At 40.1% G+C, this 13983-nt stretch overlaps 1 protein-coding gene across 1 annotated transcript in view; it reads right to left on the bottom strand.

Annotated features, from left to right (window-relative positions):
• Positions 1-9468, bottom strand: part of APPL2 (adaptor protein, phosphotyrosine interacting with PH domain and leucine zipper 2) — a 31557-nt gene extending 22089 nt beyond the window's left edge. The window contains exon 1 of the mRNA XM_082481350.1: positions 9444-9468. Within this exon, the coding sequence (XP_082337476.1) occupies positions 9444-9467 (24 nt within the window). The 5' untranslated portion in view covers position 9468. The remainder of the gene's footprint in view (positions 1-9443) is intronic.
• Positions 9469-13983: the final 4515 nt, after the last annotated feature.

Below are 13983 nucleotides of genomic sequence, written 5' to 3'. Positions count from 1 at the left end.
TGCTGAGGCTGGTACAGAAAACCATTAAAACTGGGACAGAGTTTGTTTGCTCTCTCCTGTTCTCCCGAGCACAGCACAGTTAACCATCTGGGCCAGAGATTCTGAAACACCCTTTACTTTGGCCTGATGCCACCTCTGACATACTGCATTACAGCCTGGTGCTTCTGCACCACCTTGGCATGCCGGGAAATAGGGTTAATATGGACAGCAAGGCCCAAACACTTAACCAGAGTCTTAACTATGCCCAAGTGCTCAGAAACAACAAAGAGACACAACCACAGCCTAGGTAACAGCAACTGTATGTGAACACACGGCAGAAAAAGATGGGTGAGTTAATTCTGACCAACTTAAAACGCTGGAGATGGGAGAGCAGAAGCCTTCCAAGGTACAAACAAGGGCTCAGAATTGAGTTCAAACTCAGATCGCGTGTACCCTATGACTATTCTCACTTCACAGTGATGGATTATTCTTGTTTCTTGTCCCAGACCAATTAGTAACGAGAATTACGCTTTCATACAATAATAGTGCCAAGGATTCACATAAGATTTACAGGTTGTTTATGAAGACTGTGTAGTTTTTAATCTGAAAAAGCTTTACACAAACACTTGGCATTTAAGTATTTCCCAAGCCAGTGGGCAGAAAAGGATGCTGTGCTTTATAATAAATTAAAAAACCTTGTCAAGGGCTCAGGCAAGGATAGGAATAAGCCTTAAATACAGCCTGGGGGCAGATAAGAACACCTGAGAGACTCTGCCACCTTCAAAGTGGGAGCTAGCAAGCAATGACAGGAAGGATGAGACTCCTTCTATGTGGAGTGATGACATTAAAAGGGTTGGTTTGTTTGTATGCATGTGAGTGGAGCCCAAAGATGAATTTAAGATTACAAAAAGAAGCAGAGGTTCTCAGACCTAGGATCTTTTTCATAAACACGACCTCAAAGATAGAGCTGAGTAAGAACTACAAGAAGACTAAGTCCTCACACAGCAACTGTGATGCCATCTTGTCAGTGGTGCAGTTGGGTCAGGGTGAGAGAAATCTTTTGAACTTAACTGAGTGTTAGAAACATGCCTCTTTTTTCTTTTTTCCCTTTTTGTTTCAGTTCACTTATTCCTGCAAAGTCTGCAACTGTGTGGTATGTTCTGAATTTGGAAAATACATGCCTCTGCCTTAAACTTGCTAACACTAAAAGAAGCTTCAGAGTAACAGGCTGACACCAAAGGCATCCTATTCCTTTGTGTTAGCCATCCTCAAAGCTTCAACCTGTTTGTTTTTTTAAAGACTAACAGATCCTCAATCTCTTCACCCAATATCCAATGAGTAACAAAGAACATCATTACTCATCTGTGTGGGACAGTTTGAGGATGGGCAATGCAAAGAGGTGTGTGGTAGAAGCATCTTCCAGTGATCACCACTCCCCAGGAGCAGTCTCCAGTATGTGACAGGATAATGGGGGAATATATAAACCCTGAGGGTCTCAAAGATGTGTAAATTAACAACATCATATCGAGTATATAAACAGGTGACAACAGTCACATATAGGCCCCAAGCAGACATTCACGGCATGCTACTACAGGTACAGAACAAATTGATGGAAGGGCCTCAGAAAATTTACTTCAGGATTTTGGGCTGATTTTGGGACAACAGTTTGACACATCGCTGATATTCCATTGATGCCAGCAGGTCACATTTTTCATTTTTAGGCTTGGTTCTTTGTGTCAGAACACCACAAACAAACTTGTTACTCAATCCCTAACCATGTGGAAGAGTTAATCCTGGGTCCTTCATCCTCCTTCCCAACCTCTGCCAGACTTTGTTCCCATTAGAGGTACAAAATCATTCACTATATCACTAGGAAAAAAAAAATAAATTACAACAACCAAACACACACACCCCCAAACAGTTATAAACAAATCAAATTATGCTAACAAACAGACACACAGTCACATTGCATAACAAACAGGAAGGAGGCAAAGTGCTCTGCTGACCTAGTGGTAATACTGCATTGCTAAGCACACTAATCTGGGAAAGTTTGATTTAATCCTCCTCCCATTTCTTCCTAATCAGCCTCCCCCCGGTACTAATCAGTCTCAAGACTTAAAAGTTATTTGCATTGCTTCAATTGACATATCCACTAAACCCAGGCAAATTATTCTAACAGGTTTTAATCTATTTCCAAGACATTTTCCCATGGAATAAGCAATACGCACGTCTTTCATCCTGAATTCACTAAAATTCAGAATACTACTGCTAAATGAAAGCTACTATACAATCCTGACTGGCTGCTCACACCTCTTCTACATTACTTTGACATTTCAGAATTCATCAAGCATTTCTGGAGTGGGAAAGCTATTGATAAGATGATGAATCAGGCAGAAACCAATAAAGTCTTGAACAGAAATCAAAGTATTCTAAATAATGGCAAAATTAACCAGTACTGGGCCTCACAAATATATTCATTTTCATTACATGATTTTCTTTAGCAGGCAAAACATAATTGCAGCATTAATGTAAAACAGTACACTGTAAGGAAAGAAGGACTGTAGGCAAATAGGTATCAAGCAAATCAGTTATGGTTACAGATGTGCTGACTTTTTTTTCTTTTTTAACCTTGGCTGGCATGCTGGGGCATGCTAGCATTACGAAAAGATTTTTATAAAGTTCACTAACACCAATTCACATAGATAACGTAATGGAAGTGGTGTCCTGAATCTAGCACTAATCTACCAGAAATTAAAAAACAGATTAAAGAACATTGTTTAATTCTCAAGTTATTTCAGTACCTCACCCTGTCTACAAATAAGCCAGCAAGAAAATGTCCAACTGTTATTTCTAATGTCGTGCCAAAGCAAACACATGTGATTTTTCTGGGTTGATTCCACCTTCTTCATTATCACCTTTATTCACCAAGCTGTTCATATCATCAGAAGAGAGTATGATTTTTCTGTAACCCGTTTATAATAAAAATCTCCATGTCGTCAACCATTTACTAGTAGTGACACAGTCCACCCTTTTTTAGGGTCTCTTTTTGTATTTTTCCAAAATAAACTGAGGGCATTGAAGTCATAAGATATTTCTATAGACAGTCATCTAACAAACGCCAGATCTGAAGGCATGTAGAGGATTAAGTTGAGCTATAAATTAACTTCTAAAGACAGAGAGCTATTCCAGCGTGTCCAATTCCAATCCCAATATAATGAAATTTTCTGCAAAGCTACTTTCCTACTCCAGCTAAACCTGGCATTTTTAAAACTCTACAAGCAACCAGAACACAGAACTACCAAAGGCTTCTTCAAGTAAACAAGTAAGATACTGGTAAAGCTACCGATTCATGCACCCTGTACGTGTAGAATGACACATAATAAAATTTGGCTTACATCTGGGAAAGCTTAATGCCTCATAAATGAGAAAAACAAACAGGTAAGTGGTTGAAGGAGGAGGTCCATGAGGCAGTTGCAGCCAGAACTAGGGAACATCTTTACCTTCAAAACCAGGCACAGCACAGAAAGAACTGGGTCTTGATACAACAGTTTTATGCAGCTCTGTCTACGTGTGCATGTTATCTTCCTACAAAACAGAGTTCTCCAGCAATCTAGTAAATGTTACAGTCCTACAGGCTTCGGTTTGCATAATAAACAGCTTGGAAATGTGAACCCAAAGGTGAGAGAAGGTAAGCCTCACCAGGGTGCTCAGGCTGCCCAGCATTTTACAAGATCAGGCTAACATATGGCTTGCCCTGCTACTGATTCACAGCATGGCATTCAGTCCTCACAAATGCAAATAGTTCAGCCAAGGATCATCTAATAGCTTCAAGAAATAGAAGACACTAGTCAGAACTCTGCTGTAAAACAGCAAAAGCAGCTACAGTAGGATGACTAGTTCAGTAGGGAAAGAATCCCTTCAGTTTTTTGCAAAACAATTACTATCAGCAGGGCATCCATACATTTATGCCTCCTTGTAGTACTCAAATCTCCAGATCCTGCTTAGCACAATGTTAACTTGCTTCTGGGCATGGTGACAACTCCAACTTCATAGGCAGTATTAAAAACAACTCCCATGGCTTTGTAAATACATTCGTTCTCATGTGATAATGCTCTGCTTACCTCTATTAGCAACATATGGTGAATATGGTTTAGGAAGTGCATGGGTATATGATGCAAACTTACAATGAATGTGGAACAATAATATATATGGTATTTCACAGAAGTCAGTGTTGACAACTGTAATTTATTGCAAGTGTTTGTCCTATCTAATACTCAAAGCTTCTGTATGTGGAACTGAAAGTGTACAAATAACTTAAAGTTTATTATTTCAAAAGATTTTCGGAAGAAAAAGTCTTACCGTAAAGATAACACAGTTGTTCCCTTAGACATTAAAAGAAAGCAATTTAAAAAAAAAAAAGTATCAGTGCTTACTTGTTAATTTAGCAAGAACTAGTTTAAGATTTCTGAACACTTGGGGTTAGCTATGCAACATAATAAATATGAAAATCTATGCATGCCCTAGAGAGCTTCACACCTGTCTACTGAGTTACGGCCCAGTGAAGTCCATACATAGGAAGATAAAACAAGCAGCACTGTTGAAAAAATGCAGACATGAGGTGTCATGAATTTGGGGAGACAAATAACACTAGTATAAAGCACTACCTAAAATAGCCCTGGACACATACAAGCTGTCCTGATACCCATGTAATGTGGTACATACAACTCAAGACCGTTCCAAAATTGTCAAGAGTTTTCTCAAGAGTCTGGACATAAAGAGGCAGTGAGCCCCAGAGGTTGCTGCTGCTTTGCCCGTGTGACTCTGGAATCACAAGACAACTGCGCAGAGACACCAATGCTGAACAGAATTACACTTCACAATTACCATGCTGTTCTCTCTCTGGGTATATCAATAAAGGCAACATAGGTTCTTTTTATTCCTCTTGTGCCATCACTGCTCTTAGTATCTAGACAGATTTGTCAGGAATAATATGATGAAACCTCTTTCCAATGACAGAATGCTGCATCTTACTTTCCTCTAACCTGTTTAACTGTTTATCCCTTCCAATAGTGGGAGACAACAGTCTACTGAGTTTCTAAATTACATTTTGTTTCAAGTTAAGATCCCAGCTAAGCCATTTCTGTAGTATGATGAACTGGAGATGATAGTAAAGTTCTGAAGATACTTTACTATGGCAGTGAGAAGTCAGGAATGTAAACTGTGCACATACACCATTGCAAGAGCCTCAGCACGCAACTTAAGTAAATTGAGTTTTCTAATGGTCCTTGCTTACTGCATTACGTATTGCTCAGGTAATAAAGTGTCCAGAATGGTGAACACAACATTCACAGAAATCAGACAGCAGTAATGCCAGATGCATCATCAGGACTTGCTTGCAAGAAGGAACTATGAGAACAAACTCTGTAAGGAAGATTTCCTCCATAATACCACTAACATGGTAACTACTTCAGGGTACCACAGCACAGATGGGAGAACTACAGCAGGAAGTACAATATGTACTCACATGGATGTCGTTTATTTGATGAAGAAATACAAAAATGCTTCACTATATTTACACACGTGGGCTTCCCAGATCAACCAAACCTCACTCCACAAGCACAGCTCATACATTTGGTTCCTGTGACTTCTCCGTAATCACAGCATCATACACTGCATCTGCCTTGTAGCATCGCAGTCTCTTTTTCACTGAAGAGCTCTGTGTGCGAAATAGTCATCACCCCATCACACCTTGTGTGCATGCGCAAAGAGGAGAGAGAGCACTGTCCTGATTCTGCACAGCAACCAGGTGCTTGTCATGCACTGAAAGTCGTTCCCCCAAAGGCAATCTGCTAGCAATACATCACCCAGCTGAGGCCTGGTGTTACGGGCCCTTCCATACCAAGTGGCTCCACGTGCCTAGGCAGCGTATCCACTGCAATGCCTCCACCCCACAATAGGATGCTGCAGACCCATCCTTCCACTCTTGGGACAAAAGCAGTTTCAAGTTATTTCAAAGGTCTGTCTACGTGGTTTACTGGTTGCATTCATTGGGATGGGCTTCAACCCAACAACTGCCCTGCTGTCATTAGAAAAGTTAAAGGCATGCAAAATGAAGTCCTGCTTGAAAACATGTTAGCCTGAAAAGTTAGGTGCCCAGCACCTAACACAAATCTGTGGCTTAAAGTGGGCTCAAAGAGATTCCTACTTTTCTAAGTGTTTAAAAAAAGGCAAATATTTCTCTCTCGCATTCTTTTCAAATGCATTGATCCAAGTGTTTAAAGCAGCTTGAGCTGTGAATTTACAAACTTACTGCTGTTCTGCACACAAAGCAGTGTTTTGGGACAATTATATGCCTATATCCGCATGGATAATTAACTGCTTGCAGTTGGTACTAATTGCTGCTCCCCTGAGACTTTGCACTGCATCTATTCAGAACCATCAACTATTGTTATTTGATCACAAGCTACAGTGGTTTCAATTACATGAAAATCTGAGTTTTCATCACAAGAAACACCAACTTCCAGTAAACTTCTCCAGAAAATTTTGAAAATATGGTTGAGACACATCTGGGAAATTTTAAAGTTCAGAACGTAGTTAGGAAAAAAACCCCAAGATTTATGTTTTTAAAACGGTTCTAACTGCTTTTAGGGGGCATACACCCTTATGTTTCAATACTGTGGACTGGTACAACCCACTGCTCTTTTGTCTGACTGCCATGACTGTGATTCCAGCCATTTTTATGGCTGTGCACACAGAACTTGTGTCATTGATTCAAAGTAGGTCAGTAACTGTAATTCCTATTTTACAGGTAAGGAAATCAGAGCAGGGGATGACAATGACTTTGCAAAGACAAAATTTAAGTCAGGAAAAAAAAAAGGCAAATTCAGACCCTGGCTTCTCATTGATCTCAATTTTACACTCTGCTAAATCTCGTTCCCTCTCAAAATGAAAAGGGTTGGTAGCACTTCCTAGTATGCCACTAGTGAGGCCCAGACAATCCATCTAACAACACATCAGCAAAAGTTCATTTTCTCTCAAGTTGTGAGACGAGGCAGCAAAGAAATATTACGCATAGATTTTTCTTAACTGTTCATGTTTAGTGGGCAATTCAGCATCACACTTCTCTTTCTTTGGCAACTGCAATCATAAAGTTTTGCAATAATGGGTATGCCTCTCAAAAAACTGAGAGTGAGTTCAGTCAGAAAGCCTGTCTTCCTTCGAAATACTCAGGAGCAGTTCCTTAAAAGGATATATTGATATTTGCAAAGCTCAGTAAAACTAGTCATAAATCGATGTTAGCCTATAAAACACTAACATTCTCTTGGAGACTAACCACTGTATGTGGCTGAATTATTTCCATTAATTTTTATTTTAAAAAAAGAATTTTGTCCCAATTTTAGCATGTTCTTTTAGGTCTCATGCAAAAATATCAAGACTTTTTAAAGCACATATAGAATAAAAACTATAAGAAGCTTCAGTTTTCTTATTCACTTACATAATTACTATGATCTACTTATACTTTATTGTTACTGCAATGTCATTTTTTGTCACTACTAGATCCCGAGAACACAAACCCAAACTGAAGTCACAACCCACAGTGATTTCCAAGGAATTAAATGGCAGAAGCAGCAACACTATTAACACTAAATGTTGAACCAAGTCCCTAACACTGACCACTAAACCCGAATTTTCCCAAGTCAGTGGTAGCACAGGGTACCCTCTTCCACATCCTTAGGAAGTTTGACTTTAAACAACTGCTATGCACCTCCCATCTCAAAATGGCATAAAACATTTAATGAAATATTTCAATGAACACATCCAATATTCACAAGTGACTAAATAGCTAGATCAAACTAAAGCAGGAAGCATGCAGGAAGAAAGTGACCAAGACGTGCTGGGAAAATGAAGTAGACTCAGGAGTACTGCAAAGTACAGATGGGAAATGCGCTGAGACAGTGAGAAGAAAAGAGGAAATGTCATAACTGTGGGGCAACAAAAATGAAGAAGGCTAAAAACTGAGATGGAAAGGAAGAAGCAAACAAAAGCAGACAAAGCATTTTTTCATGAATCACAGGCCAAAGTAACCGCTTCCTAAAATGCCATCCTAAAAAGGCATCAGCCAGGCAAAGGGACATGTAGTCCACCAGCTGGACATTTAATAATCAAGCCATATTTATCCTCTGATTGCCTTTGAACTCTTTCAGTCCTACCTGCTCTTTGGTCTCAGATTTCTACCATCCAACCTGCCCACACTCTTGCTACTCTTAAAAAGCTCAGCGACTCTACCAAAATGACCATCACTGACTTTCAGTGCTGATTTCATGCCACCTGTCCACCTCCTGGCTATGCTGTATTGTTTTCCAAGCATATGAGCTATGCAGCAAGGCTCTGATTGCTCCGCATTTGCACAGGATCCAGGACATGAAGACTTTGAAGCTCTACAAAGCTGGATCTTCCAGGTGTACATAGCTAGATCTTAGGCAGACGGCTCTTTCTTCCAAGTTCATACTATCAGTCACCCAAAAGAGCAATCCCACCAAACAGGCATACACTTGCAGTAGTTTTATAGCTAAACTGATTCCTGATAACATAAGAATCCCGGGACTCAGTCTTCCATTAAATTCAGAATACCCCATTCTCCTCTGTTGTGTTTTGGCCTCAGCCAGCAACAAAGAACCACATCTCTCTGTGTCCTCTGATGTACTGGTTTGAGATCAGAAAAGCTGTTGTTTCTAAGGACCTCGGGTATCTAACCTACATAAATACTTGCAAGTGTTCCATGAGATACTGTGTATGTCTTTAAAGACCTAGATATGGTATTTTGAAATACCTAGTTTTATGCACTTGGGAATCCTAGCTTCACTGAAAATTACTCAGATTTATAATAATATTTTCCAAAGCACTGGATATGATTTACCTTACAAATTTTACTTTCAAAGGGATTTAGTCATCTAGGTCATGTAAGTGCTTTAGAAAGTGTGATTTTTTTCCTGCTCCTGCTCCCATATTTTTCACGCTAACTACTTTAGGTACTCAATTTCAGTATTACTCAAAGTGTATGTTCTTTCTGTAATCAATGGACATAGTTCCTTCCAAATGGTGAGTTGCAGCATCTAAGCTGGATGCCCAAAGTCAGCGTGAATACCTATCTGTGTATTGTGTCTACATTTAGGCAAGCAATTTTGTCAAGGCTGACCTTCCAATGTACCATAAAGTAAGGACACACCACAATTTTTCTTTTATTAATTGTTTGGAGACAAAGCAGATAAGATTTTCTTCAAGCATATGACTTCTCTGAACATCAAGGCGGGAAGGGGCCGAGATACCAGATGGAAAATACCCGCAACTCCTCTTAAACCACAAGAGGTGCAGGTACTTGGCAACTTTCATGTAAATAACAGCATCATAATAGCAATTTATCTTCTACTGCACAACAAACAAAAGAAACACAAATGAAAAATTACCTGAGCACCATAGACTCTTTGCATCGCCTGAAGCAACTGGTTTGTATATTCAGTAAGGGTTCCTGCATCTTCTTCAAATACACTGAGCAAAGACCGAGTCTTCAATAAAAGAGAAAAAGCAAACGGTTTTAGCCCCAAGTGAAAATATTAGAAATAATCATAAATTACTGTAAATAGATAGTAGCAAAAAATACAAATCAAATCAGAAATAACGAGCCTTTAACTTTGCATGATTCTGTTTATTCAGAATCTCAAAACATGTAGAAATCAGTCCTTCTATTATGGATAGGTAAACTGAGGCATGAGGAAGCAAAGGGATATGCAAATACGCAAAATACTATGGCCAAATCCTGACTCCCAGTCTCTTGCTCTAACTAACAGACATTCCTTCCAACATAATCAGGAATGTAAAAAATCCTGAATATCTGCCTGCTTACTACAGTAATCCAAACCACGTTAAGGACTCTGGGTCAAACACCACTGCTTGCTCACTTTACTTCTCTAATGTCAGACTGTATTAAAAGCACCCCTTTCCATGAGATAATTTACAGAGTATTATTCACTCTCAACTGTCTTGAGCAACTCTTAAAGGGCTACTGCCAAAGCTAGCTGACATAATGGGACCAAACAACTGAGCGTTCATCTACAACAACAAGCAGAGAAGTATACACCCACTCAGAGATACCCTGTACTTTCTCCATTCTGCTAGCTCATCCCTGTCCACAAATGGGGAAAAAAGTGCATAATGACTTGTGTTATCTTAAAGACATGAATTCACTTGGTTTGTTTTGGTGGAATCATCAGGAACAAAGAATTATGTTGCTGACACAGCTCCTGAGATAGAAAACAAAGATATCTCAGAATAATTGACAGCTCCAGAATTTGCTAGATCAAGACAATAACAAAAGAGGGAAGGCTGTTCCTTTAACAAAGTCATGATCCATCCTTAGTCTGAACTTTGGTAAATCCAATTTATTTGATGCTAACTGGCAATGTCTTTCCATCTGTACAGCTAATTTATGACATTAATTAGTTTCACCTGCTTACGTGAAGGGCATGCATAAACTCCAGGACTTTCATAATCATGTCAGTCCTGTAACAGATCAAGTGCTCTACCTGTCCGCCTATTACAGGAATCTCTAATGTACCTGAAGCATCCAGGTTTGAATCCAGGAAATTTATTTCAAAGATTTAAGATAGTTTTAAGTTGCTCCACTATTTTAACAGAAGGCATATGTACTTCCCCAAGGCATTTATTCTTCCCTGGAAAAGTGTCTACCCAGATTTTATGTTTGTCCTCAAAACCTCAAAATCAGCATCCTTCAAGAACCCTGGCCTAAGATTAACTTCTTGGCAGAGATGAAATGATAGTATCTAAGCCAGAAATTAGTGTTGCTCTGCAGTTAAAAGTACATGTTAGGAGTCAGTGCTTGTGTTCTAGACATGGCACAGCAGCACTTCCATACTTCAAGTAACTCTAAAGCTCTCAACATTTCAGTCTGCTAACGTGCCAAGTTGCTACAGCACTTCCTACCTTAGAGACTGGCAGCCAGTGCATTTGGGAAACGAGTTTGAGATCTCGGCGTAAGGAGATACGTAATACAAAGTACTGTTTTCAAATAAAGAGAACATAAAACCCAGAGAATGGAGAGAAGGCCAAGTCAATGAAATGGATACCAAGAACCCAAACTTATAAAGGAACTTTGTGCCGAACTTCCCCACAAGGACAGCAGCATGATTTTGAGAGTTTTCCACACTAAGCTATTATTTCAGTAATTGAAAACATGCTGCTTTTCAACAGTATCTGGTTTTAAATGTTTTATCTTCAATGATACATTAAAGCAAGCAAAATGAATGTCAGCAATCTTCTATCCATACAGTGCTCATCTTCCTTATTTTGTGTTACAACATCACATGAAACGCGCAGGGTACGAAGATAGTTATAAATCTAGGGAAGGCTGAAATGATAAAACTTTACACAGTGTTTATCAAGACAAATCTCAAGCCAAGATGAAAGAGTTGTAAAAAAATTTCCTGAAGTAGGCTACAAATCACACATTTCTGCATGTCGAAAAAGGTTTCCAAACGCAGGAATGTCAGCTACATTCCTAAATCTTACTGAATTTTTGCAGGTTCAGTTTTTCAGATGTCTAAATATGGGTTGAGGTAGAACAGCTCTGGGACATAATTTCTAAAAGTCTTGGCCTCAGTTATTAGCACATTGTTCAAAAATAATAAAAACAATAAATGATTCAAGCAGCTTGGAAGTTATTCTTGGAAACTTTTACACTTAAGAACACCATTTTAAACCACTGCAACAAAATATCAGCATGTGTATATTTTCATTGTTTCTGTTTTGACAAATTTCAGAATAGCAACTAATGCTGCTGAAATAAACCAGTAACCCAAATATTAAGCTAATGTTTAGGAGGTCTCATTAATAGCACCATTATCTCGGCTTCTGGAAACACTGAAAAAAAAAAAAAAAAATCTGCTTTCATGTAAGTAGTTCCCCTGGTTTTAGCATGACTGCTTACGTAAATTTCTCTCCTGTTTTATGGCCAAACACTTCAAAGTTAAGACACTTATGGCCTTTTTCAGCCAGTGCTTGGAGACAAATCAAGAAAAAAGCACTATATTGTTGGGGAGAGAGAAATCAAGTTTCAGAAAACTGATGAAGAAATAACTTTGGCCTAATTCTCTTCTGTCTTCCATGTAATTTACATACCTCACACGGTTTATATGAAGTGAGGTTATATCCTCATTTTACCATCCCTTTGCATTGATGTAAGTGACTCTGCAGGGCAGAGGAGAATCAGATCACTTTATGCAGAAGTAAATGAACCCATAAGCTGCTATGCTGTACGTTGTGTGGGACAGAGACCACCTTTTTGCTTTGATTTTGTAACACCCAACTCACCAAGGGACCCTGTTGCACTGTGACTCTAAAGCTCTCCCCAAGAAAAAAAGTAATAAAAATATAAAAGACTGAAAAAAACCCCACATTTCCTTGCATGAAAAAATAGATTTTAGCAACACCGGGCCATTACAAAATTTAAACAATGCCCCTCCCTCCCAAAGTTGTCGTACTTAAACAAAAGTAATGACCAAATCAAGCCAACACATCCTGCAAATACTTGGGTTTATGCATAGCCTGGTATTTCCAGTAATTGCAAAGATGTTAACAGCCTTAATTTCAAGTTAGAAGAAAGATGAAGACCTCCAAATTCAATTCAGTACACTGTTCAGCTGCTTTCAGTCAGTGTTGCATTTTTAATCATTGAAGGAAGTGTTGACTGAAGAGGTAAATGAGTTCACCTATACTCCGCATCAAGTTCTTCAGCTCAAGAATGCAGGGGAGGTTAATACTAAAAACGTTAATAACTGCTCATAATAAATCTAGCACACTTTGGTAAACTGTGGAACACGCTATTCAGGCTGACAAGGCACTCTGCACATCACCTTGTCCGAACCCCTGCACAAAGCAAAGGTGACTCTGACATTACATCAGGTTACTCAACACTTTTTCCAGTTGAGTTTTGAAAATCTCCAAGGATAGAGATTCCACATACATCAAACCAAACAGATGATGAAAATCATTCTTACCAGGATGGGATTTCATGGAATCACAGAAAAACAGGATATGAAGAGGTGATCAAGATGAGCCCCAAGACTCATTAAGTCCTGACAGGTGCATATCCAATCTTTCCTTTAAAATGTCTCATGACAGATTCTGTAACACCGTTCAGCAATCTGCTCCACAGCTTATCTATTCATTCCTCCTCCTGATCCATTAGCAGATGAGTTAAGATTACAACACAGGGCTACCTGGGAGCAGGATCCATGCCCATCCATCGTGCCCTCCCTTCCTTCCCTGCTTCACCAATTACTTTTGTATCTCTGTCTGCACCACGCTTTGTCCTCAAGTGCGCCTTCCCCACCCCTCTGTGAAATTTCCACTTTCCCCTTCCCCTTAATTCTTCCACCCAAACTCCTTACATCCTTCTTCCTCAGCTCTCAAGGCCTCACAGCTCTCTGCCCCCAAAAAACATCATGACATGGTGTGCTCTTCGCTGTGGGGTTTCCACGGTCCTCAGGGGTGACTTCTGCAGCTGTGTCGTGTGATGGCTCCCAGCACCGGGGCACAGGGCGCTACACTGGGCTGGGTGTAGCACAGGGGTGAGGGGAGAAAAGTTCTCCCCTGCCTGCAGGGGTTGGGAAGGAAAAGGGCAGCAACTGCCTGTCCTCATGTCTCGGGCTCCGTCAGAAGGAGGTCATCTTCAGAGGAAGCCACCTCACCTCACCTCACCTATCCTCACGGGAAGCCCCAGTATCTGGACGACGGCCCTTCCCACTCCTCACCAGGAGTGGGAAGGAGCAGGCACACTGCCCATGACATTCCTTCAGCCCACTCCTGCCACCACGGCCAGGTGACTCACAACGCCTAAGTCCGCCTTGCCCTCGGGGATCTTGGAGGAAGCCTCGGCACCAAGCCACGGCCACCGATCCTTCCCCCACACACCTCACCTCTTCAGGGCAA

This window comes from Vanellus vanellus (assembly GCF_965231255.1).
Source record: "Vanellus vanellus genome assembly, chromosome: 1".
NCBI lineage: Eukaryota > Metazoa > Chordata > Aves > Charadriiformes > Charadriidae > Vanellus > Vanellus vanellus.
This window is presented reverse-complemented; position numbering and strand designations above follow the sequence as displayed.